The 25,981-nt window shown below is 40.5% G+C and overlaps 2 protein-coding genes and 1 long non-coding RNA gene across 3 annotated transcripts; all 3 read right to left on the bottom strand.

Moving 5' to 3' along the window:
- Positions 1-2,796: 2,796 nt before the first annotated feature.
- On the bottom strand, positions 2,797-11,636 carry LOC103721753 (casein kinase 1-like). Its single transcript, XM_008812083.4, has 14 exons — positions 10,768-11,636; positions 10,606-10,646; positions 9,905-9,974; positions 9,651-9,799; positions 9,391-9,486; positions 6,815-6,885; positions 5,767-5,828; positions 5,595-5,658; positions 5,397-5,481; positions 5,179-5,305; positions 4,946-5,019; positions 4,800-4,863; positions 4,575-4,681; positions 2,797-3,478 (listed from the first exon to the last, which is right to left on the bottom strand). The coding sequence occupies exons 1-14, from the start codon at positions 10,841-10,843 to the stop codon at positions 3,179-3,181; spliced, it is 1,386 nt and encodes a 461-aa protein (XP_008810305.2). The 5' UTR covers positions 10,844-11,636; the 3' UTR covers positions 2,797-3,178.
- Positions 11,637-15,368: 3,732 nt separating this feature from the next.
- LOC103721747 (protein SCARECROW-like) lies at positions 15,369-16,877 on the bottom strand. The gene has a single exon (XM_008812073.4). It carries the CDS (start codon positions 16,839-16,841, stop codon positions 15,369-15,371), a length of 1,473 nt encoding a protein of 490 aa, XP_008810295.3. The 5' UTR covers positions 16,842-16,877.
- Positions 16,878-19,137: 2,260 nt separating this feature from the next.
- Positions 19,138-25,765, bottom strand: LOC113463127. Its single transcript, XR_005506688.1, has 5 exons — positions 23,636-25,765; positions 22,765-22,817; positions 20,896-22,074; positions 20,022-20,074; positions 19,138-19,331 (listed from the first exon to the last, which is right to left on the bottom strand). It is a non-coding gene; the product is annotated as an uncharacterized LOC113463127 (long non-coding RNA).
- Between the last annotated feature and the right edge of the window lie 216 nt (positions 25,766-25,981).

The raw sequence follows: 25,981 nt of genomic DNA, 5'->3' as shown, positions 1-25,981 counted from the left end.
CTGCATGACCACTATTTCTTGCTCTTTTTTTTATAAAAAAAAAGAAAGAGAAGTATCTGTAAGTAAACTTATATGACAATATGTATGCGTATATTTAGATATTAGAAGTTAGCTGCTCACCCAACTTTGACCTTAAAAAGGAGACTGAAATTACTCATCCCAAACATCTCCACTCCCATTGGAGACATCTTCACCATCTTCTTCCATAGATAGCCTTATATATTCTCTGTGTGCAAAGCACTCCCACTGTGTCAAGGAAATGGACTAGCGTACGTCATACGGCCGGATGATGCTTTTCGTAGCGAGTATGATGGGCATGTGCACTATGGTTTTAAAGACTCATCTTCGTTGATCATACCAAAAGGGTCATCTAAAACCCAAGGTTGAACGGTTGAAACTAACAAGGTAGTGATATAATCGAAAGTTAAATTAAGCTGGATTTATACATAGATGGAAGTTATTCACATACCATATGATCGAATGAGGTTTTTGATTGTTATAATATGCAAGCCTTTTCTGTTTTTAATGCAAGAGATACTATATTCATGGTTCCCACAATATTTGGAGGCGCATATATACAAAGATGTACATTTGCTAGTTCCTCGTGGTGAAAAAAAACATTTTCAATGGATATACAGCGACTTCTAGGATTATAACGATCCGACAACATGGAAGATAGCCAATATTTATGAGGTGATCAACATTTACATATACATTTTGCCTCCTGTGTTCGGATCTTGCTAAACAATTTGCATGACGGGTCTCCATCATTTCAAATATAATCATGAGCCGCTAATTATTTTTTCAAAGAGCATGTGTTTTGAGTTGCACTAAGTTGTACGTAACTCGGTTAACAATGCAAGGTCGATTTATTTTAGTGGAAATGGTAACTGGGAAGGGAATAATGCTAGGGAATCCGACCATAGGAGACAAACAAAAAAGGGGGCTGGAAGGAGAAATGAAGAAAGGGTTACAAACGTTGAAATTTTTGAACGTCAGGTACAAGATTGGAGCCGACTTCGTCCACAATTTAAATTTCTATTCCAAGTTTTTGACCGTTAGGAAGTCAGCAGGCTGCTGCCTTGGATTGGTGGTCGGTCCATTTCAGACGTCCCCGCTCGGAAGTCGGAACACGACACCCTATCCGATATCGACGATCTGCCCTTTTGATCAGGATTTACGTAGAAAAGATATGCATCCTCCGCATGGACGCATAGAAATCTTCATGCATCCAAAGAAACCACGATGACCAACGAAACACCCTGCCGACCATGAACAACGTTACACCAGCGCGTCACCTTTCCGTCGCGTGAAATCCAGAATTCCCGATCGATGGGCTCTTGAGTTTCGAAGAGGAAGGAAGCGGACGGTTCAGATTGTTCTATCCAATATATGAACCTCGGACGGATGATACAGATGAAGCAAGTGCAAGAATGGAAGCTCTCGCGCAGAATGTTCAGAGGGGAAACATTGGGTCGGTAGGATACAGGGAGGAGTTGGTGTGTGGAGAAGCCCGTTTTGTAAGGAAGCCTAGTTGGGAGCGCTCTGGGAGCAGTGTGTCCTATCGATGCTTTTAATTTTCGTGAGCAGGTGGTGCATTTCATCGAAATTAAGAGTGGCGGTTGCTGCTGCTGCTGCTTCTGGTTCCACGAGAGGCGGTGTCCACGGCCAGCTCGGACATCGACGATGCTGGTCCCCCACCTACGAAGGTGGGACAGGAGTGCCCATGGAGAAGAGCTGTCCAAGGAGAATATAGCTGCCGGAAGAGGAGATTCGTGAGAAATGGGCAAAAATGGCGGTGGTTGCAAAAAGCCTTGGAAGGAGAGTCCCGTTGGAGCTGATTTCCAGGGACTTTAAGGAAAAGGGGAGGTTGTAAGATGAGGTCGAGTCCTTTTGTCTTAGCAGGGGACTATACTTATTCTTCCACTTCCAGACCGAGAGTGAGAGAGACATGATCTTATCCAGAGGCCCCAGAGCCATCACCGGACAACCATTGGCAATTGAACTTTAGAGGCTGGGAACTTCCCTAATGAGGGTTCGATCAAATCAGCCCTGGTCTGGATAAGATTGCCTCTCCTCCCACTTGTATTCTGGGGGAGGATCGGCGATCCTCCGCATTGTGAGTGTGATCGGGCAGCCCGTGTTCTTGGACGATTGCACCGATAAGCAGCAGAGGGTCGGATTCGCTCACGGTAGACACCACCCAACCACTATAGCTGGGGATCTCCATCCAGGCCCTGACTCAACCTCTTGGCGACAATTTATTTATGAAAACATCACGATCGTGTGCTTCCAGTGCGGCCGCACCAGGCATTAGTCAACTGACTACCTAAAGAGCCAAGATCTCTCCGGGCGGCTAGGCACAAGTTAGGCCGAAAAACTTTGTTGCAGTGGATAACGGTGGAGAAACCTAAACTAGGATACCGGCAAAGGAGACTCAGGTGATTCCGAAAGGATCCAGCCTGTCCCCTAGAGGTAGGGTCAAAATGTCGAACTCTCCCTCAGATGGCCTCTACGGGCCATGGCTGGTGACATCGAAGCAGAGAAACCGTAACAACGATAGGGGCTCCAGATGGGGAACATAGCTTGAGTCATCTCAGCCTCCAAGTGTCAAGCTCTCAAATGAATCAGACAAACTCGATGAGCAACTCACAGCCAAATCTGTGACAGCTAGGAGAAGCCGACGAAAGTCGCATGGTAGAGATCACCAGAGCGTGCAGCTCGTCGGATCATAGAATCCACGAATATTAAGTAAAATCCACGATACCCAGTAACAGCAGCAACATAAAACGTATGATGGATTAGAATTTTTTTTCTTTCCTTTTTTTCCTTTATTGAAAAGGTGAAAGTCTCATATAAACAATTGTCCATGGAAGACTTCAGGTGTATTACCCCTGAACAACAGCAGCATCGACTCAACATGAAATCAAAAAGGTGTTCAGCGGCTCACATGAAGGCTCTGGTGGATTACTGGCTAGCAGGAATCACACGAAACTGTGAATAAATGTCATGGCTGGGATGTTTTGCTTTATAAGTACATCTTATCACAATCAAGCAAAAACTAAAAAATATGAACAGAACATAACCAACTTCGGCTATGCTCAAGAAAACTCATAAATGGCAAAGAATTACTAGTCCCTCCTAGGGGAAGAAGCATCTTACCCACCAGCTTGTCCTCCTACTTCCTCTTTTCCCCACCAATGGATAGGAGTTCAAAGCCACGGATTGGAGGTTCATCACGAGAACCTCTCACAGCTGCAGTTTGAGAAATTAACGATGACCTTGATTCAACCCCAGGCTGAAAAACTCTTTGTGTACTAGATGGGCGGCTACTGCTACTTGAAAACAGCCGGCTTGTTCTGCTGTGGTGCTGCTCGCTAGGCTCGAGGGAAGAACTTGCCCGGCTGCTTGAAAAAACTGCCCTCTTTGATGTGCTGCCATTGCGTGAAGATGGGCGACTTTTTTCTGTTTCGTGAAGCTGAGATAACGAGCATGAAATAAGAAATATATTTAGGATATAACAGATTATAAGCATTGCAAAAACAAACATCAAGAATTTCTCAAGGATGAGATTTTCTTGCCCAATTTCCCTTTTGCGTGCATGTGGTAAATAACCTGTTAAGTGGGCCAATAACGCCTAACCTTGTTGTGTCTTCCAGGTTATATTTGCTTAGCAACCTTAATCTTAAATTTGCAAAGGAGACTTATCCCAAACATCAAAAAACAGCATTACGAATCACCATATATTCAATAAAAAAGTGTTATGTTTCACAAACCACCTCCGGGATAAGATCCTAACCTCTTTGAATTGATGCCAAATTCTTAGCCTTAGGCAACTTTGACAACAGAGGATCAAGACAGTTTAGCTAGGCAGCTAGTTGGTGGTACCCTTTTTTATGACCTTCTTTAAGATTAGAAGAGGCTAATTTCAACCTTTCTACCCTATACCCACCCCACCTCTGAAGGATTAACTCTAAGGAATCAAACCCTCGTCACCTTGCCCAAGTGGCAGGGGGTGATATAATCCAAGCAAGCGCTCGGTGATACCTAGTTCATTTATTAATTGTTAATATCAAGCTCAGGCATCCATAAAGCACGCTTGACCTGTTGACACAGCACTAAATAATATAGCTAAGAACACATTCCAGAGGTAACGCGCAGCTCCCTCCAAAGAAACGGAAGTTAACCTGCTTGTTTGGGCCTGCAGTGTCTGGAAGTGAGGCTCCATTCAAACCATGTCAACTTAATTGAAAGGATCAAAAATGTGATTCTGGGAGTTGATTGGTTCACTTGTCCTAACCATGTATCAGCTTTTGATTGCAGATTTCAGTAACAAATGGTAATTTTTTCAATTGACTGTAGAAACACAGTTGAATATGCTATTGGTTGCACATGATGCTGTTTTATAACAACAGAATGTGATTAACATTTAACTAGGTATATTTAAATTTTAAAACATTTCATGTGTACTTTTGGAGAGTCAGTTAACTTCAGAAAGTAAGTTATGAGGGGTATGGCACTTGGTTATGATATATACAGACAAATACGTATAAAAACAAATCAGGGCAACTTACAGTCTCCTTGGATGACATAGGTGTATCATCTGCCGTTGTATACTTGGAGCGGTCTCCATGATGGCCAGAACTCGAAGCATTTCTTCTTGTGAATGCTTCAACTGCACCTGAGGATTTATCATGAATTTCGTCAGACTAAGAAAGAAAGTAATTCAATCTGTCAATCACTAATCAATACATAATCGATGTTTATGGCCTATTGCTTCACCAGAAAAGGAAACAAACCTGAGGTTCTTTCTGCCCTATCCAGAGAAGGCCCAACAGCTCCACTTGTTCTTCCACTGGGTTGCTGGAAGAAGAGGACCAAAATATAAACATGAGATAATGGGGGTGACATGTGCCATGGTAATAAGAAAATACACTAGTCATACCCGCACTCGAGAATTGGAAGCAATCTGAGGATATTTCAATATGGTCCAGTCAAAAACATAATCAAATTGATAGCCTGCAATAATATTTCAGTCAACACATAGAAGGTATAAAATACTACAAAGGTTTAAAATTTAGACATGTTATCCTTTGTAGAAAATTTATTTAGCCATATTACAGCTTAAATACTATAAGGCATCAGCAAAGGCCAGAAAGGGTAACGCTTGAAATCAACCTTCTCTAATAAAGAGGTCTCGAAAAAGCCTCTTCAGATATGAGTAATCTGGCTTGTCATCAAATCGCAAGGATCGACAATAGTGGAAGTAAGATATAAATTCTGATGGGTGTGACTTGCACAGCACCTGGTAAAATGTTAATAAAAAGAGATCACAGGCTTGAACATTTTATGCATTGAAATCAGAAAAGAGACCAGTAAAAGAGGACTTTTAGTACCTCTACCGGGGTAAGCATTTTCTTCTCACTAATTTTGTCATATTTCTGCTTTTTAGTGCCAGCTTTCAGTCCCTGCCAAGGAAGGCTGATGCCAAGCAAGATGACCAGTTAAAAGTTGAAGAATACAGATGTCACACAATTGTTTGAGTGTTATAATGAGTGTAAGTAAATATAAACAGGAGTAATGTCAATTTCAACCTTCCTCTTAAAAAATACATAAGCACATAACCAAGAGATTCTAAATCATCCCTCCGACTTTGCTCTGCATGAAGACACAACATAAAAATAATAAGAGACAGCAGAAGTGCAATCATATAAGAATATAAAGATTCTTTGCCAAATATCAGTACATAAGGGGTGGCAAACTCACCGACTCCTAGATGAGTGTTAACACTTGCATACCGTGCTGTTCCTGTCAGGTTTTTATTCTCCCTATAAAATGAAGCCATATATCTTCAGTGAAAAAAACCAAGAAACAAGCACTTTCAGAATACAATAGTACCACCTTTCTTTTCGAAAAAAAGAAAAACTACAGCACAGGAAAAAAAATTGTAAATGGGACATCGCTATCAAAGCCATGGTGATTTTGATTTGTTATTGCTTCTCACTAGCAGTCAGCTAGCATCCAATCTCACAAATGATGGTTACCGCTGCCCGTAAAAAGTTAGGCTGCTACCAAGGCTGAAGACTCGAGAAAATTGCTTATCAGACACTCGGTTGAATGAGTTCTATCTGCGATGTGTCCATTAAAGGACTCTTTTCCCTTAACCGATGCCATCATTCTGAAAGCAGCCTATCCAGCCATATAGGCTTATCTGGTTCCTTTCCCAAGCATTACACTAAAGCCCCAAATGTGGCTGGAGCATGTAGCTATTAGCTATCACCGAGATCTTGCACAGAACCTTGCAGCCAGCATATATGGCTAGGCAGTAGTAGGTTACTTGGAACATATAGGTCAGGTGGGGCTAGTTAGGCCAGGCCCAGTTCAGGCAGGGTAGGCCAGGTGGGCATCAAAAGTCACCTTCATCTTTAACACTATCTGCTAGTCTTAAACAAAAGATAGACAGAGAACAAGGAGAGAGCTGCCATGATAGAAAGCATCCGTCATTATATAGTACAGAGTACAGACTAAAAAAAGGTTTTGGAACTACATTCCTTGAATAAGGTCTCAGCTTGGTTTGTTCAATTTTGAAATATTACACCGGCTTGATTTGCTATATGCTATATTTTTCTTATTCCACTGTTACTAATGATGAGGATAAAAAATGAGAACCAGACCTCAAATAGTAATCGGTTTAACATCCAACTTACATGAATAATTCTGAATAATACCAAAGAGTGCAAATAGATCACTTAGCATGCAGGCAAGAAACAGCTTTTATTTAACATTAACACATGAGAATCAATTTATAATTCACCTGTAAGGTATGTGCTTATGAGTTTGGAGGTCTCTATATTTCTTTGCCAAGCCATAATCAATGATATAAACCTGTCATAAAGAGCAAAAGTGAAAAATAAGGGAAAAGATCCAACAGAACTCGAGCAGTTTATAGCTGAATTTACAACAACAACAAAAAATGTGAATGCATCCAATTATGCTAGTAACTAGTGTGCAGACCTTTACCCGGAAAACAAAATAGCACGCGGACAACATAGAATCATATAAAACAAAGCACTAATACAAGTAAAAATTAAAAAGAGCCATGAATTGCTTACATATCAGACATAAAATAAAATGGTGTATATGTACAAACTAATTCATGCTCGGCTAGCCATTATGTTTATCCCACATCTCTCCTACATGTTATCATCTCTAAAAAGCAAATAAGTTTTCGCATATTGTGATATTCCATATCAATGGATAGCTCTTATGTAATGCCAAATTAAGAGTCAAGGTTTTGGATAGAACATAGGTTCAACAAATGGTGCTCTATCTATTCATATTATCTATTATGCTTGAGTTCTCTCTGTGAATACATGCCCAAAAAGACATCGTGATGACATCTATTTTTATAAAAAATCTGTAACCCCATAATTTCCATACAAAACAACAATAAATTACAAAAAAAAAAAAAACTGTGCAATATGCATGTTTAAGATGGCGCAACGAAGTTAAATACCAATATACATAGCTCACCATCCTTAGAGAAAGTAAGAGGTAAACTGAACTTGGCACGTCAAGAATATTTATTGCTAGAACCAAACATATCAGAAATTTAATAAGACCATCCAAATTCCTATGGTTGGCAAAATGCCCTCATAATGCAGTTAATTAATATATATCAGACAACATATGCAAACATTACTGTTGAGCCTTTGTCCAAATAGCCATGCTTATATTGATTTAAGAATACTTGGAGCGACTACATATGCAACCATGAAAATGTTGACTTGAAGATTGTGATTCAGACAAGCATCATAGGAGTACAGATCCTTTTTCTTGGAAAAAAAATAGCCAGAAGTCTATTTCGCAAGCCAATAATTATGATGTCATAAAATATTGAGATAGTGACCACTATGATATCTGGATTAGTCATGATATCACTTGAAAAGTTCAAGGCAAAACTTAATGCATGACTTCAACCTCCTTGAGCTATCAAAGCTTGATTGTTGTCAAAACCTAACCAAAGCTCATTACTTCAAGTATTTGTTTAAATTCTGTGATTTAATATACAAAAATTTGTTAATTAGTTAGTTAAGATTACAAAATGCTACATAAAGCTATCAGCCAAACAAAGGTGGAGTTGAAAAAGAAGACATGCTAGTTGCCATATCCATCCTTTTAGCAGTTGATAGGAACAGCTTTGTTCACCTTGCAATCTAAGCACGTTTGTTCAAGGTTTGCTATATATTTGGATATAAGTATAGAATGTCCTAAGGTAACAATTAAGAAAAAATTATATATTACAATAAAACAAAAATGAGCACATGCAACAGCGTTCAAGCGAGCATGATTCTTAGCCGTTAATAGTGGATGTTTGTTAAATCATTGGCATGTGGAACAGATCAAAACAAACTATTTTCCATATTCATATTGAAGTGAAATGGGTGAAGGATCACAACGATGGCCAAGATGAAGGGCGCAAATAAGCAAGAGATAAAGAAAGAAGTGAAGGGTGCAGGATTTTCGAATATTTTAAGGTGATTAGTGGCGCTTTTGTGCTTTGATTGCACAGTGCATTCCATTACTTTGTTTATTGAACCATGGTGAAGCTCCATATATTATGCTGGACAAAAACTTAGACCATGATCAAGGTGTGGAAATTGCCCAAGTATTTGAATGAACAACTGGAAGCCAGCCATTAAATGAGGGCAGTGCTTGCTCAAAATTAATTAGAAAGCATGCATGCGGCGGCTATGGCTGAAAACACTCTTCCATGTCCTTTATTTCAAATGATCAAAACTATTTTTCTTTGTCGAGAAAAGGTCTAAAGCAGATCTAATCTTGCAAGGACAGATACAGCATATGCATGGCCTGCTATATTTCTTCATTTTTTTATTTAAGTTATCTGAGACCCAGCCAAGGAAATGTCAAATAAAAATGCCAGCCCATTGTCAAAAAGTAAACCCCGTAAAAGTATATCTTCTTTAGAGATGCAGAAATTCTCCTTCAAAAATTTGACTATACAAGAACTTTCGTCCTTGCATTCACAAAATGTTCCTAGCAATCCAAGATTGTTTCTCATTCTGGTCATCACAAATGATAAGCAGTCCAAGGCCCCACCGACATTAATTGATATTGGCGAATCAATCAAACTGGACATGCAAAAACTAGTAACAAGGCATTTACATTGCGACATAGAAGATATCAGCACATAGCGAGTGCAAATTTGCTGTTTAACAATATCAATCTGTGATCAAGTAGTATGAATCAAAATCTTGTCACTAACTTATTCATAAAAGGATACAAGTTCAGCTGCAGCACCGGACCAATAAATGCAATTGATATTCTTAAGCACTAAGAAAGTAGAGAAACTGTAATATAATAATGTACCTGATTTGCTTTACGACCTAGGCCCATAAGAAAGTTATCTGGTTTTATATCACGGTGGAGAAAGCCCCTTGAATGCATGTATTCAACTCGGTTAATCTACAATGAAAAATTAACAGTGTTACTCTACCATCACTAATAACTATACATTGTTCAGAAAGCAGAAGCACAAAATAAGTTCATCATTAGTGTTGTGTGAGGGGAACCAGATATCCCAGGAACTGAAAATGAAAAGAAAGAAAAAGAGCAAAGAATGTACTTACTAACTGATCAGCAAGCATGAGAACTGTTTTCAACGAGAATTTCCGATTGCAGTAGTTAAATAAGTCTTCCAAGCTAGGCCCTAGAAGATCAATAACCATGATATTGTACTCTCCCTCCACGCCAAACCACTTCAAGTGCGGGATCCCAGCTAAATACACCCAAACACACCAAAAAAATGGATAAAAAATAAAAAAAGAATTAGTAATATTGGCTAAAAAGGCAAACTGATTACACCTAGTGATTAACCACTTACTTCCTCCCTGGAGAAGCATATACAACTTTGACTCATAATGAAGTTGAGGATGCTTGGTCTTCACGGATTCCTGCAGAAATTAGTATAAGAGGCAAGGAAAAGAGTGAATAATTCTTATAATAAAGCACATGCAGCGCTGGAGAAAATTAACATGCAAGGCTAGGAAAGGATTCATTAGATCGTCAATTGACTAAAAATATGGACAAGAAGAGTAAGTATCCTAACAAACTTTGGACAAGCAAACATAAATCAAAGCACTTAGATACAAAATAAGTTCTGATAACATATAAAAACAACATGGACGTGCATATTAAAAAAACAAAATATTAAAGCACACACGTGGGAACAATAAAAGTTTTTAAAATAAAACACTGCATCAGGCTTCCAGAATCATCATATATGAATGGGCTGCGTGGAATTGCCCCAATAACTCCTGTGACTGCAATCCCAAGCCTGTTATCACTATAAAAATAGAAAATTTCCAATCTCGGTAGCTATAGTTGTGCTGGCGATTTAACTTTACCAAACAGCCAGAGGATTTAATTACTTCAATTTCTTATCACCAAGAGCAACAACAAACCGGGGGAGATTTTAATTTTAAAAAACAGTCAGAAGCCTCCAAAGATATGCACGCAAAAAGACTTGGATCTTTGCTGTTGCAAAAATATATAAGTAACAGGTAAGAATAGATCAGAACATACGAGTTTTATGGCCACTTCTTCTCCACTCTGTATGTTAACACCTGGACAACAATAATCCACCAAACAAAACATCAAAAAACTACCAGAAACAAAGATCCACGAGATGAAACAAAACCAAAACAGGATCCAAATGTGTATAAGAGAATCAAGATCGTAACTCACCAAGATAGAGCTCGCCAAAAGATCCACTGCCGATCTTCCTCCCGAGCTTGAACTTTCCTCCAATGACATGCTCCATGAGTAAAGATCCGTCAAGAAATCCCCCAAAAAATCAACTGCCAACAGATCACCCTCTCGATGAAACCTTAGATTGCTACCGCTGATCCCAGCACCAAAACAAGATGAACCGATCTCCCAATCTGGAGAAATCCAAATTCACCCCAAATAAAACCCTAAAAGGAACTCTACGAACTTCTATGCTCAACTATTCCCGATCCCACCAACCTACATTACAAGAAATCTAAGCCTTATACCTCGATTCCACTACAATCAACTCACCCGGGGGATTACGATCAGGACCCTTCCCAGCTCAAAGAATTCCAACATCCACCACCAAAATCCTAGCGCTCAACCTCCCGTCTCGAAAAGAACGAAGAAATCACACTCCTCCCAAAGACAGCGAACCCTAACAACAAATCCCAGCTACCGCCGTACTGAAACAAAAGCCCTCCGTCCAAATCCGATCAAACCCTAGAAGCGAATCCAGAGCTGGATCCAAACCCTCAGAACTCCGCCAATCCGAGAGATCCAAACTCAAACTCTAGTTCTTGAAGAAAAGATCGACGCCACCTCAAGAATGATGGTGGGACCTGAAGGGGAAGATCGGTTCTTGCGATCAAAGAAAACGATAGAATCCCGCGAATTCGAACGAGAAACGAAGAGAGATCACCGATCCGGAGACAAAAATTTCCTCCAAAATCTTCGTGACGCGGTCCGAAGAGGAGCGCGAGAAAGAGAAGAAAGGAGAACGACGGAGAGGTAGACGAGCGAGCGCGGAGACAATGGCTAAAAGGCTGAGTGATTTTTTTTGTCGCTTTTTATGATGAACCGTATTATTATTATTATTATTAAAGCACACCTGCACATATTTTCGCAGTTATTCATTGTTAATTAATTAATAAAAAAACAAAATATAATGTAAGGGGGAAAACACGGGGACGAAGCGGCCGCTTCGCTAGGAAGCCACCGGCCGACACGTTTCAAGCCTAGGGGACTCCAATAGACTAATCTCACCGTCAGGATGACCGCGTAAAAACTACATGCAATAAACTAAGATCTCTCTTTCATTTGATATCTCGGCAAGCAAGTGGACGGTGGATTTAATTGCTCGCACTATAATGTTTGGTAGGCTCGGGGGCCTTCGGGCAGCAGAACTACTCGATTTTGTTGCAATTTGTTCGGTACTTCGCGCGGCGCATGTTGCTTCGGCTTCCCGCCCTTCGTGGCCGGAAGAAGTCGGTGCTGTTAACCGATGGACCAGTTTTGTTAAAACTTCTACGTGTACGGTTGGTGATTAAGGTGTAAAGATTAGAGTCAATCATGAACGTTAGAAGATTATCCAAGAAGCGCGTTGCCAAAATCAAGGAGGGGTGTTGAAGATCGACGGCTGAGATTAATGGTCCCCAATACATTCTTCCACCCGATCTCTATGTCGCGCGTACACTATAAAATATAAGCGCGTACACTATAAATATAAGGCGAGCTGGGTGGGTGCCCACAGGAATCGACAGTTCGCACCAGGCATTCGCGTCGGTTCGATTGCTGCGACTGATCCCCGCGGCGTTCGCCAGTTGAGTTCCGGATTCCACGTGGCCAACCGATGTTGGATGGACACCCTGGGATGGGGGTGCTCCCATGGGCTTCCACTGCTTAGATTGGCCACGCCATCGAGTATACTTGCGGAGAAGAGAGCGGGAAAGTCTAGTTTCTTTCCTTTTAACTACTCCATTCCCATCAGCTGCACCATGTTAAACATGCAACAACTTTTCTAGGAAATTATCTAGTGACACGTAATGAATGCGACGCCTCAGAGAGTAAGGTGGATACGTGTAAAATATGTCTCTCTCTCTATATATATATATATAATATAGGAAATATGGAAGGAGACTTTCTTGGAGAATTTGAGTGCTAATATTGCTGCTCTATATCATGTACATATTATAATACAAATTCTAGGTTAGGAGGGGTTAACATCCAGCCATATTATTGAGGATCGAATGAAAAAGCTATGCTCTTTCAAGTATACATGTATGCGCATATTATCAATGAGTCCAAAAAAAGAAAACCATATCTAACAATATCAACAGATTCAACATGGTTAGTAAAAAAACTAAAATTAATCTCTAAATTTGCTATCGCTCTCCAAAAATGAAACCGAATGATTTTTGAAATAAAAATCATAACCTATACTAAAAAAACCACAAAATCAAAACTGAAAAAATCAAAAATGTAACCATTTTTATTTATTTCAAAATTTTTATATTTAAATATCCAAAATAAAGATATCATTTATAATTTTCATATAATTCATATCAACTCGGCTAATAAATATTTCCAAAAACAATAACACTACTATATATCCAATAAACTTAATAATTATAAAATAATAACACAACCATCCAATAAACTCAGAAATTCTAAAATAATAATACAGCCATCAAACAAACATAATAATCAAAATTAAAAAACAATTTCAACTCATCAAAGAAAACAAATTTAACAAACACAATAATCACAAAGAAAAACTAAATGGAGGAAAAAAGATCGTCTGTTTAGCTTCTACAGCTTGTCCATTTAGTCATTTATCCATCCATGGTCGCAAATTGAATACGGTGGAGGACTAGGTTTTATACTAGATATAAAGGGTACTAAAAGATATCAGGTATATTCGATTTCGGATTTGGTGTCAGGTTTGGTTTTGGATAGGATTTAGATTAAAAAGTTCGCCAAAATCAAAATCAAAACTGAAATTGAACAATTTTCAATTTTTAAAACTATCACCAAAATTGTCCCCATTTAATCTTGATTAAAACCATTTTGCTCAATTCGAGGATGGATAAAATATTCGTGCATTCATTCTTATTGACATCTAATCGTATTACGCTCCCAAGATAGCAATTTCCGGTGGACTATAAAATGGGCTGAGTCAAGTGCTCGCGCTCCTAAGTAGTCTAAATCCACTTTAGGCTTCGCTGATCATATATTGCATAATTGCACGACTCATCCATCTCACCTCATGAATTTTAGATTTCTTAGAAATCCAATTGCCATCATTTTGCATCAACCATGCCACCATGCATAGGCCAAAATGGAAGACCAAAACATATGTCAATGATTTGACTCTGCAAATAAACGGGAACGTTGGATCAAGCCAAGCAGCACAAAGCATGCGATGTCAGATCACTCACCATTTGATTTACCACAATCTTAAATGATATACGACTGGATTCAAGTAGCAAACTCTCTCTCCCGACTTGTGGCAATTAATTTCTATTGCTTAAGTGCATGAAAGGCTTTGATGGGCCAAAGATGATGTGAGAAAAAGTTCCTTCTCAATCTCATTCTCACCTACCTTCATTTTGTATTAAATTTGATCAAGAGATATGCATCCAGTAAATTTCTGACATGTGCTATGATTGTAGGAATTTCCAACCACTCATTATCATAGAGGCTGGACTCTTGGATCTATTGATGGTCTGTATAGCTATTGTTTATGGAACATTATTTCTCCATTTCTTTTATTCAGTTTAGTAGTGACGATTACATATTTATATTTTCGCTAAATGACAATTTAGATGATTAAATAAAATTGCGAAAGCAAGAAGGTCCTTTTAGTTTGTAGTTTATCTAAGAAAATGAAAAGAAGAAAAAGAAGATAAACTAGAAAGATATGGTCAAGGTCAAGTGTGGATTTACAATTATGAGGGATTGGAGTGTCAAATGTTGAAAAAGATGCTGAGAATTTATAGAAGATTGCCTGCTGATCATATATGTGATTTGGATACACTTCAGGTAGCAGTATCATGCTACTAATTCTCGAGAGTGCACCTAGCCATTAGTCATCATGACCTAATTAGCCGGCGACAGAGAGACAACCAGATGCATTCTAGGGAGTTGCTGATATCTTAGTTACATGCATCCCGCCCCTCAAGAAGCTTATCATGATCTCATGCAGATTAAGATCATATTTGATGGCCTCTAATTGTTTTATCATCTCTTCTAACTTTGCTCGAAGTCTGCCTTACTATCAGGACCCTTTTTCATTTGCATGGAAAACGCATTCCCTCTAGATCCATATCAAGGGGTATATCCATCTTATATCTTAGGGGAAGTTAATGACCAGTCCTTCCGTCGTAGATCGGACTCTAACAAAAGGCTCCTGTTGACTAGCTTTATTTTATAATAACCAGTCCACATGGTGAAGTTTTTTCGATAGCATGCTCCTCTCAAGCATATAGGCCATGGTTGTTGTTGTTGTTAAAGGACCGGCCAACCTAGGGAGTGCATGCATGTTAAATTACTGTATATAATTATAATTTCCATCATCCATGTATGTGTCTTGTTTACGTTATTTCCTAAGTTTCATTGCTTTCTCTCTCTATCTGATTATGTATTTCATCTCCACTTACTAATTATAAGGCTTCTTTATTGATAACCTGTACGTACTACCAGTCACCAAATGATTAGTTAATCTAATTTTCACTCCAAAGGGTTAGGATTCCATATCAAGAAGAGGCCTCATTATCAGAAACTAGCATAGGGTATTATTGAGTTGGACGAGATGTCCATGCTGATGCCGTGTACAATCTGGTGTCCTTCCATCCAAGCCTGAGAGTACCATCTCCTTGGAAGATGGTGTACCCTAATGAAGGTGGGAACATGTTGAGGATGAGCTGAGCCTGCGCCATGGAGTTCCCACTCATGGGCACCTGCATGAATCCTCGGCGAGCCAGCTCCATTCGCCAACTCACAAACTTCTCCTCGCCATTTCGAGCTGGGCCTCCGATGGCCAGTATATTGTTGATCTCCCTCGACAGGAGCCCGTGCTCCACCCGGTGCCGGCTCGCGTCATCGAAGGGCAACGACATGCCCAAGGAATCGAAGATGGTGGAGTAGTAGTGGAGCGACTCCACAAACCGATCCAGGAACGAGCCGGCGTGTGCCATCTCTTGCTCCACCAAGGTGATCACCCTAGGGGCCAACAGCTCCAGCAGCCTCATGGTGTTGTTATCAGGCCCGGTGGCGTCGTACAATGCATGCTGTAGCCAGTGGACGGCCACGGCCTCCCCTCTCTGGCTCGGGACCATGGATGGGTCCACATCTCCTGCCCGCTTTGCGATGGGGTGGAATTCGAATGACATCCCAAGCCTCCTGGCGAAGTTGGAGAGCTGCCTGCCGGTCTCCTCGAGCACGGCCATGGATGCGCCGAGCCCGGTCATCCTCACATGCGGGGGGCCGTTGGCCCTCGATGCAAGGATGTGGAAGAGGGCAGGCCATTGGAGGCCTTGCATGATGTCAAGATCAATGATGTGGACCCTCTCTTTCTGGTGTAAGGCCTCGAGAATTGCCTGGTTGGCTGTGAAGTGTGAAAATTTAATGAAAGGGGAGATGTTGTTGAAGGCCTGGAAGGCTGAAAGGATGCTCTTGTGGGGGACTAAAGGGGAGCAAAACCCGAGCCATGAGTTCATGACCCTAGAGGCCATGGCCTTGGTGAAGTAGGCCACGACTCTCTCAGCACAGGACGGGGAGTAGGGGGAAGCCATTTGGGTCAGCTCAAGCAGCATCCTGTTGGCTTGGGCCAAGTTTTCCACGGATACAGCCACTGCACACTCTAACAGAAGTGTTATCATGTTCAAACCGTGCTCATCTCTTTCGGCCAAGCTTTTGCTGCTTCTACTCTCGCCGCCGCGTACGCTGCTCTCGTAGACTCTTCTTGGGGACTTTCGGGGCCGATACTCGTCTGGTGATGTTGTGAACTTTTCTGTGGGTAGAGCAGTATCCATTGGGAAGCCATCGGTGCCAGGGGAGGCTTCGGAGAAGTGACTCGCAACTTGTTCCATGAACTCCGAGAGGTCGGTGTTGGTGCGGTGGCCATCGAGCACCGGCCTGGCCATCGCGGACGAGGGATTGGAGGTGTGATGGGATACAGAGAACTCGGCTGGGGTGCAGTCCCAGTTCTCGCCGGGCTGGACCAAGTCAAGGGCACGATGCACCTCAAAGTCTCCTTTCATCATCATGGTGTTGGATGGAGACTTTGCCTGGAAGTAGAATGGGAGGGGAGAGGGGGGGGGGGGGGGGGGGAGAAGAAAGGGGGGATGGGGGTGGGAGGGTATAAATTAAGAGTTTTGCAGGCTAGTTTACCAAGTCAATTGGGAAGAGGATCTGAAGAAAGGGTCACTTTCCACAATTCTGACAATTATGATTCAGCTTGGCCGGCAAAAAAGGACACAAAATAAAGTTAAATCTGTCGAAGACAAGCCTCCATGTCATGTTGGTAGTGATATCTTGGATTAAAAACCGAGTTCTGGTTTACTTTTACTTGCAGAGTTCAACTGTTGCAGAGGGAGGAGGCAGGGCTGGTTGGCGTATTTAACCAAGTAAAAATGGATGTTAACATGGCTATGGTGGGGTTGAGCGACAAGGGGACGGAACTGGCTGACAGGGCAAATATGTCATAGGGATTGGAAGGACTTGCAAAGAACCAATTAACTGCCCACCAAGCAAGCAAATGGTTAATTGGATTAAGAAAAGCCTATTGGTGATTTTGGCATTATTTGTTTATATATAATAATCAGAGTTTGGGTAAGCAAGGGATCTTTTTCAGGGGAATATACTAATGATCTTCACATTGAGCTCTTCCATAATATATATTATATTGAAATTGATGTGAAGAGAGGAGAAAAAATGGAGCTGATGATCATCCAAAGTTTCAATTATCATTTTGTTCAAGATTTTCTCTTCCTAAAATTAAACAAAAATAATAAAGACAAGTTCCATGTCAAATGTAGTGTTTCTTCTGCATATATTTATAAGTAATGCATTATTTGATAATGTTCATGCCCAGCAGTCTTGAAGTTGATTTTAAAAAAAAGAGAGAGAGAGAGGGCAGGATACTATCAGAGGAATGCATGATTAAAAAATCAATTATAAAATTACCTGGCAGTTGGTTGGCAATGATATTTTAGATGCTAAACTCCAATTATGGTTTTTGATTGCTATGTTCATGTTGACGTTGACGATGTCATGATGACCAAATTATGATACATAGCAAAATATTAAATTATTAACAAACTAACAAATAACAAATTATTAATATGATGAACCATGCAGCTTGCTTAAGGTATTTGTATTTATATGATTTTAGGATGGCGAAAGCATAACCATCTTTGCAATAGAAAATAATAACAATAAAAAAAATGCTGGATCCAGCAAGATGGTCTAGCTATTAGCAATTCTACTATATTGAGTATAAGTAATCCCACTCATTCTCATATTATATCAAGTAACCTATAGTTTAGCAGGACTTGATTGACTTATTCAAAGTAAGATCCACAAATGGCACATATGTTTGTATCTATAGGCATTGCATGCAAAAGCAAACACGTGGAACTCATCACAAGGAATGGTAGCTTTATTTGGTTGCAGAAGAAGCTTTGCAGAAATCACCAGAGTACTAGACCTCCATTTGGGAGACAACCTCAATGTTTCCATCTATAACCATCAGAGGTACTTGAACTGCTGAAGGCTTTCTTTGATGTATATGATGTCTTATTCCTGCTTCATGTTGTAGCCATGGCTAAGCCCAAGGCCATCGTGTTTTCTCCTTGGATCCATCTTGTCTTTCCCCTTAATTTTATTTCATTGCAAGGCCATTTTGTTTTCTCCTTGGATCTATCTTGTCTTTTGCTCATCACACTAATTATATTGCCCCCAATTTGGTAATTAGCACAGTGATTGTATAGTGTAAGAGAAGTTGAGACATCCAAAATAATTCTTAAATCATTGCCACGAACGATTGACTTGGTAATATTGTCGGTATCGGATCATGGATTCACCAATGGAAGATGAATGCCATGCTTTCCTTACTATTGGTTAGGGTTTCTTTCAGTTGGCTAACTAAAATTTAATTTTATGTGCTTATGTTGCACGAATAATTTTTTGTTAAGATAATTATAAAATGGTCAGAATCAAACAAAGAAAAACATCGATGTCTCCTCATGATTGGCACTCCTGCCAATCATGACGAAAGAAAGCGGGATAAATGTTTCAAGATTCACTGACTCGAAGCCTAAATCCTTCTACCACTAATAGTTAAAAGGGTTAAATGGAGGAGAAGATAATGTAGTAGAAAAATTTCTTAATAGATGCTGACATCCTTATATCGACCCATTAACCCAATAGTAATAGTGTCACGCCCCCGGCCCGAGATCGCGAGCCGGGGGTCCGCGCCAACCGCCGCACACCCGTAGGAAACTCTCCCCACGAGCATGCAAGGCATCTTAACCAAACATCTCAGTTATATAAATAAAATAATTCAGCTGAAATAAATGCAATCTTATTCCATTGACTGACACAAATTATATAGTTTCACAGTTCTAAATACGCAGCGGAACAATAAAGATAGAACATTAACTTAAATAAAATCTAATCTAAGATAACTTGTGTCATAATTTTTGTATTCGCTCTCCCATATTGTAAAACCCCCGGATCGAGCTAATTCTTCGGATCTGTAAAAACAGTAAGAAATCGTATAATGAGCTAGACAGCCCAGTAAGTAATAAACACCTTAACTAGTCAATTCATATAATAACATAAAATATAAATACAAATTACGATGAATCAACATAATAACATAATCAATTTCTTTTCAAGCACAAATTCATTGAAATCCGTATCTTTCAAATATCCACATACATAATCATAAATCTGATTCGAAACAAATCACATTCATCTCATCAGCCTTTAGCTACGACCACACTTATACCCTGTGGCTAGGCCAGAAACAGAACCGCACTTATACCCTGCAGAGTGGGCCAGAATACCGCACTTATACCCTGCGGAGTGGGCCAGAATACCACACTTATACCCTGTGGTGGGGCCAGAATTGCCAATGCATAACCCCCTATTGGCAGGGTCCAGAACATAGCCAGGCTGAGAGTTCTAAATCTGATGCACATCAAAATTCTTTTGTAACATAATAGATATATCATAATCCGATCTAAATATGCATATACGATGCAAGAACAGTAATATAACAATAGTCCGAAAAAATATTATTCCAATTCACATATCCATTTTTCATTCAAAGCATCATCTCATAAAATTCATAAATCATATATAAATTCATTAACAATTTACTTGATGCAAAAATAATATTATATAAATGAAGAGTCTAGAGAAGGCAGTTCATTACTTACATTGAATGCGATCCACAACAAATCCAATTAATTTCACAAATTCCTCGCAGAACCTAATATCCAAAAATCATATTTTTCTTTTAAAATTCATCACAATATACGTATAAAACTCAAATCTTAACATCCTCCTAGGGCCGAACACGCGGAAGTGTCCGACATCCCGAGTTTGGGTTTGTATTCGGGTTCATACCCGTAAACCACTCTCTCCCTTTATTTATTTATTTATTTATTTTTTTGTTTCTTTATTTCTTTTCTTTTTCTTTCTTTTCTTTTTCTTTTCTTTCCTTCCCTCCCCTTTTTTCTTTTTTTTTTTTCTTTTTTTTTCCTTTTCTTCTCTTCTCTTCTTCTCTGGAATCTTCTCCCGACTTCCTTCTTCCTTCCCCCTTTCTTTTCTTCTTTCTTTTTCTTTCTCCTCTTCCTCTTCTCCCGACTTCTTCTCCTCCCCCCTTTCTTTCTTCTTCTTTCTTCTCCCGCGAAGGGAGGTCGGCGAGCTCGGGAGTGGCCAAGTCAAGGCCGGCGGCGGCCACAGCGGCCGGCTCTCTCCTTCTTCCCGTGGAGGAGGTATGGGCATGGGAGAAACCTACACCTTCTCCTTCTTCCCTCTCTTCTCCTTTCTTTCTTTCTTTCTCTCTTTCTCCTTCCACTATTCCTTCTCTGTTTTCACTGAACAGAGAAGAGGAACAAGGGAAAGTGGTGCTCTCCGGTCCTCAAAGTGGCCGTCACTGAGGGCCGGCGGCGCCTGTGGCCGAAGGCAAGCCGATTGCCACGGGTGCCTCCCCCTCCTTTTCCTTCTCTCTTCTTCTTCTTCTTCTTCTTCTTCTTCTTCTTCTTCTTTTCAAATGGTATAACCAAGAGGTGAAGCTAGAAATCTTACCTCAGCCCCGGCGAAGATCCGGCGGCTTCTTTCCGGCGGCAAACGGAGGAGGAAAAGGATCGTCCGCGCTGTGGCTTCTCGGCTCCCTCTTCCTCTCTTTCTCTCCGGCAACGCGAAGAAGACCCTCCCTCTTTTCCTCTCTCTCGGCCGGCAGCGGCTCCTCTTCCCCTCTCTTCAAAGAGAGGAGAAGCCCTAAAAAAAGAATGGGGGAGCCGGCTTCTTCGGGATGGCTCCCCCCCTTCTCACACGCCCTCACGTGCGACGCACGTGAGGCCAAAAATTTGGGCTGGGCCGGTCAATGGGCCGGGCCCAGTTTCGGGATCTCACATCCTCCACCCCTTAAAAGAAATTTCGTCCACGAAATTTTCGTACATGTAGTTCAAGAGTAGATTATACTTCTTCCAAACTAAGTCATAACACTCTTCAAATCAAAGTCGTCTTGTCTGGGGCAACTGCTGTTGCATCTGCATAAGGCCCACTATGGTTTGCATAACCTGGCCTAGGCCCGGTTCTTGTCGTTCTGTCTGAGTATCACTAGCAGGATTGACGACTCTCTCCTGCTGAGGGGTGTTACCAACTTGTTGGGATGTGCTGTCATTTTGCGGGTTGGGTGCCTTATTAGTAGCTCTGCGAGTAGTTTTTTTTTTCTCGTCCGACGTGGAGGTATACTGACCTATGTCTATCAGATAGCAGCATGCCAATAATAAGCTTACCAGTTCATTACAAGTACATGGAATGGTTGTTACAGTCATCATAAACTAACGTCCCAATGTCCCTAGTGTCTACCCACCTACACTCATGTCATGTCAGATTTTCTTATTTCATAATTTATCCAACCTGGCTCTGATACCATAAAAGTTGTCACGCCCCCGGCCCGAGATCGCGAGCCGGGGGTCCGCGCCAACCGCCGCACACCCGTAGGAAACTCTCCCCACGAGCATGCAAGGCATCTTAACCAAACATCTCAGTTATATAAATAAAATAATTCAGCTGAAATAAATGCAATCTTATTCCATTGACTGACACAAATTATATAGTCTCACAGTTCTAAATACGCAGCGGAACAATAAAGATAGAACATTAACTTAAATAAAATCTAATCTAAGATAACTTGTGTCATAATTTTTGTATTCGCTCTCCCATATTGTAAAACCCCCGGATCGAGCTAATTCTTCGGATCTGTAAAAACAGTAAGAAATCGTATAATGAGCTAGACAGCCCAGTAAGTAATAAACACCTTAACTAGTCAATTCATATAATAACATAAAATATAAATACAAATTACGATGAATCAACATAATAACATAATCAATTTCTTTTCAAGCACAAATTCATTGAAATCCGTATCTTTCAAATATCCACATACATAATCATAAATCTGATTCGAAACAAATCACATTCATCTCATCAGCCTTTAGCTACGACCACACTTATACCCTGTGGCTAGGCCAGAAACAGAACCGCACTTATACCCTGCGGAGTGGGCCAGAATACCGCACTTATACCCTGCGGAGTGGGCCAGAATACCACACTTATACCCTGTGGTGGGGCCAGAATTGCCAATGCATAACCCCCTATTGGCAGGGTCCAGAACATAGCCAGGCTGAGAGTTCTAAATCTGATGCACATCAAAATTCTTTTGTAACATAATAGATATATCATAATCCGATCTAAATATGCATATACGATGCAAGAACAGTAATATAACAATAGTCCGAAAAAATATTATTCCAATTCACATATCCATTTTTCATTCAAAGCATCATCTCATAAAATTCATAAATCATATATAAATTCATTAACAATTTACTTGATGCAAAAATAATATTATATAAATGAAGAGTCTAGAGAAGGCAGTTCATTACTTACATTGAATGCGATCCACAACAAATCCAATTAATTTCACAAATTCCTCGCAGAACCTAATATCCAAAAATCATATTTTTCTTTTAAAATTCATCACAATATACGTATAAAACTCAAATCTTAACATCCTCCCAGGGCCGAACACGCGGAAGTGTCCGACATCCCGAGTTTGGGTTTGTATTCGGGTTCATACCCGTAAACCACTCTCTCCCTTTATTTATTTATTTATTTATTTTTTTGTTTCTTTATTTCTTTTCTTTTTCTTTCTTTTCTTTTTCTTTTCTTTCCTTCCCTCCCCTTTTTTCTTTTTTTTTTTTTCTTTTTTTTTCTTTTCTTCTCTTCTCTTCTTCTCTGGAATCTTCTCCCGACTTCCTTCTTCCTTCCCCCTTTCTTTTCTTCTTTCTTTTTCTTTCTCCTCTTCCTCTTCTCCCGACTTCTTCTCCTCCCCCCTTTCTTTCTTCTTCTTTCTTCTCCCGCGAAGGGAGGTCGGCGAGCTCGGGAGTGGCCAAGTCAAGGCCGGCGGCGGCCACAGCGGCCGGCTCTCTCCTTCTTCCCGTGGAGGAGGTATGGGCATGGGAGAAACCTACACCTTCTCCTTCTTCCCTCTCTTCTCCTTTCTTTCTTTCTTTCTCTCTTTCTCCTTCCACTATTCCTTCTCTGTTTTCACTGAACAGAGAAGAGGAACAAGGGAAAGTGGTGCTCTCCGGTCCTCAAAGTGGCCGTCACTGAGGGCCGGCGGCGCCTGTGGCCGAAGGCAAGCCGATTGCCACGGGTGCCTCCCCCTCCTTTTCCTTCTCTCTTCTTCTTCTTCTTCTTCTTCTTCTTCTTCTTCTTTTCAAATGGTATAACCAAGAGGTGAAGCTAGAAATCTTACCTCAGCCCCGGCGAAGATCCGGCGGCTTCTTTCCGGCGGCAAACGGAGGAGGAAAAGGATCGTCCGCGCTGTGGCTTCTCGGCTCCCTCTTCCTCTCTTTCTCTCCGGCAACGCGAAGAAGACCCTCCCTCTTTTCCTCTCTCTCGGCCGGCAGCGGCTCCTCTTCCCCTCTCTTCAAAGAGAGGAGAAGCCCTAAAAAAAGAATGGGGGAGCCGGCTTCTTCGGGATGGCTCCCCCCCTTCTCACACGCCCTCACGTGCGACGCACGTGAGGGCAAAAATTTGGGCTGGGCCGGTCAATGGGCCGGGCCCAGTTTCGGGATCTCACAAATAGGGACAGCTGTGAGAGGTTTGCAGTAAGAGGGTGATGGAGCCAAGGAGGTGACTGTTTGCAGTAACTCACATACTTTAGTAAAATACAATCCACATGACCAATTCAAAAACTCCACTCCATGTAATTGGCCAGCAAAAACTCTTAACTCACAGATACATACATAAAATTCACATACCAGCAAAGTCAAGGGAGGCAAGGAATGATATCTCGCTCAGTCAATTAGTCTAGCCTCCCTTCCGAGTCAGATTTTTTCTGCTTGCTTATAAAAACAATATCCTGCCAAAAATCTGATCCAGTGAAGCCAAGGCCTGTTGCAGAGCTCAAGTTCTTGTTCAAACAGCTGCATTGGTTGCTGGCAAAGGCTTGTTATAGAAGTGAATTTGCTCAGGGGCATGAAAGTATTTTTCGATCGCACTGGCTTCCTGATCCTGGGGAGCTCAGGGGGTAAGCAGAAAACAAGGTGCTCTGGCTCTTGGGATGATCCACTCGAGGAGGTAAGATATTGAGGAAGCCAGGGTGATGCAGAATGACAGAGGAGATCTGGAGAATGAACAATTTTTCAGATACATCTTAAACACAATGTAATTCCATATTTCAGACTAGTAAAATATTTTTTGGTATCCAGGGTGATACAGAAGCAGCCTCAACCAGAACAGGAGTTGAGCCTAAAACATTCCCATGAGAGTTGTTGGTTGGGCCAAGGACTTATTACTTTTCTATAGATGATTCACATTGAGTGAAATTTGAAAAACATAATTACATAAAATACCACATATCAAGGATTTGCATTCAGTGCCTTGTAATATTAGATGACAAGTCCAGTCATTACAACAGAAAAAATTATAAAAACAGCAAAATTAGTGAAACAACGTAAACTGTAAGTAAATGATTCAGTACAAGTTCTTAGCAAAGAATACTGATATAAAACATTTATTTGTTATCAACAATAAAATGGAGGCCGGAGAAAGTGTCTCTTCAGATATTACTTCAAGACCTAGTATTCTGCATGTGAAATCTAGACAGAGTTAGAAAAATTCTTTTTTTATACATGGAAAATTAAGTAAGAAAAGTTAGTGCATAAATGGAGATAGGATACAGGTCTGACATAGAAATAGTTCAGTAATATTTACTTAATTTTTAATATTCATAATCAATAAACTGAATATTTACTCTGAACATATTGCCACTTGTTTGAAAATTTCTATCATGGCAATTGAGAATGCCATGCAGTAGAGCGAACGGCAAGCCACATGATCCACTTGAAGTGAAGACTCGCATCACCATTTTATTTCTCTGAGGGACAAACAGAATGATACTCAGGGATCCAGACAACCCCAAAATGTCAAACAATAAGAAGCAAATGTCAACCCTTTTGACAAAATGACAAGAAGCAAACTGGCGCCTTATTCTTCAATAAAGCTGGGATAAGCGCCTTACTTCCGCCATTATTCCTCAACAAAAAATAATAATAATAAAGGACAAGAAGCAACCTGATGATCTACAATCTTCTTATCAGGGTATGATGCTAGAGAATATCATGTGATTTTTGCAGAAAGTTCAATTTTCGCAGATTCCACCTTTCGAAGGAACTTTCCTTGAAGCCAATACTCGCATTACTAGAGGCGATCGAGGGGTGCTCAGGCTGTTGGTGATCTCACAAAGCCTACAAGCCATTGCAATTGCATGAAAATTCTTTCATCCAAAGGACATGCAGTGGAGCTGTACTTCGTTTGTTTCTTCATAACCAGTAAACTGAATATTTACTCTGAACTTAATGGCTCTTGGATCTGTTGAGGGGTTTTTGGTTAGATTTTTTTTTTTTTTTTTTTATCTCCTTTTGGTGCTCTATTATGAGACTATTGGTCTTTACGTTAGTGAGGCCTTTGTTTCTCATTTTTATTTCATTAATAAAAATGGGGTGGTAGAGCACATTTTTTCCCTTGGTAAATACTTTATACTGCTTAACAAAGTTATATGATTTATCTGATTTTGCTTCACTATGGTTTATGATTC

The sequence above is a fragment of the Phoenix dactylifera genome, chromosome 17 (assembly GCF_009389715.1).
Source record: "Phoenix dactylifera cultivar Barhee BC4 chromosome 17, palm_55x_up_171113_PBpolish2nd_filt_p, whole genome shotgun sequence".
Classification (NCBI taxonomy): Eukaryota; Viridiplantae; Streptophyta; class Magnoliopsida; order Arecales; family Arecaceae; genus Phoenix; species Phoenix dactylifera.
This window is presented reverse-complemented; position numbering and strand designations above follow the sequence as displayed.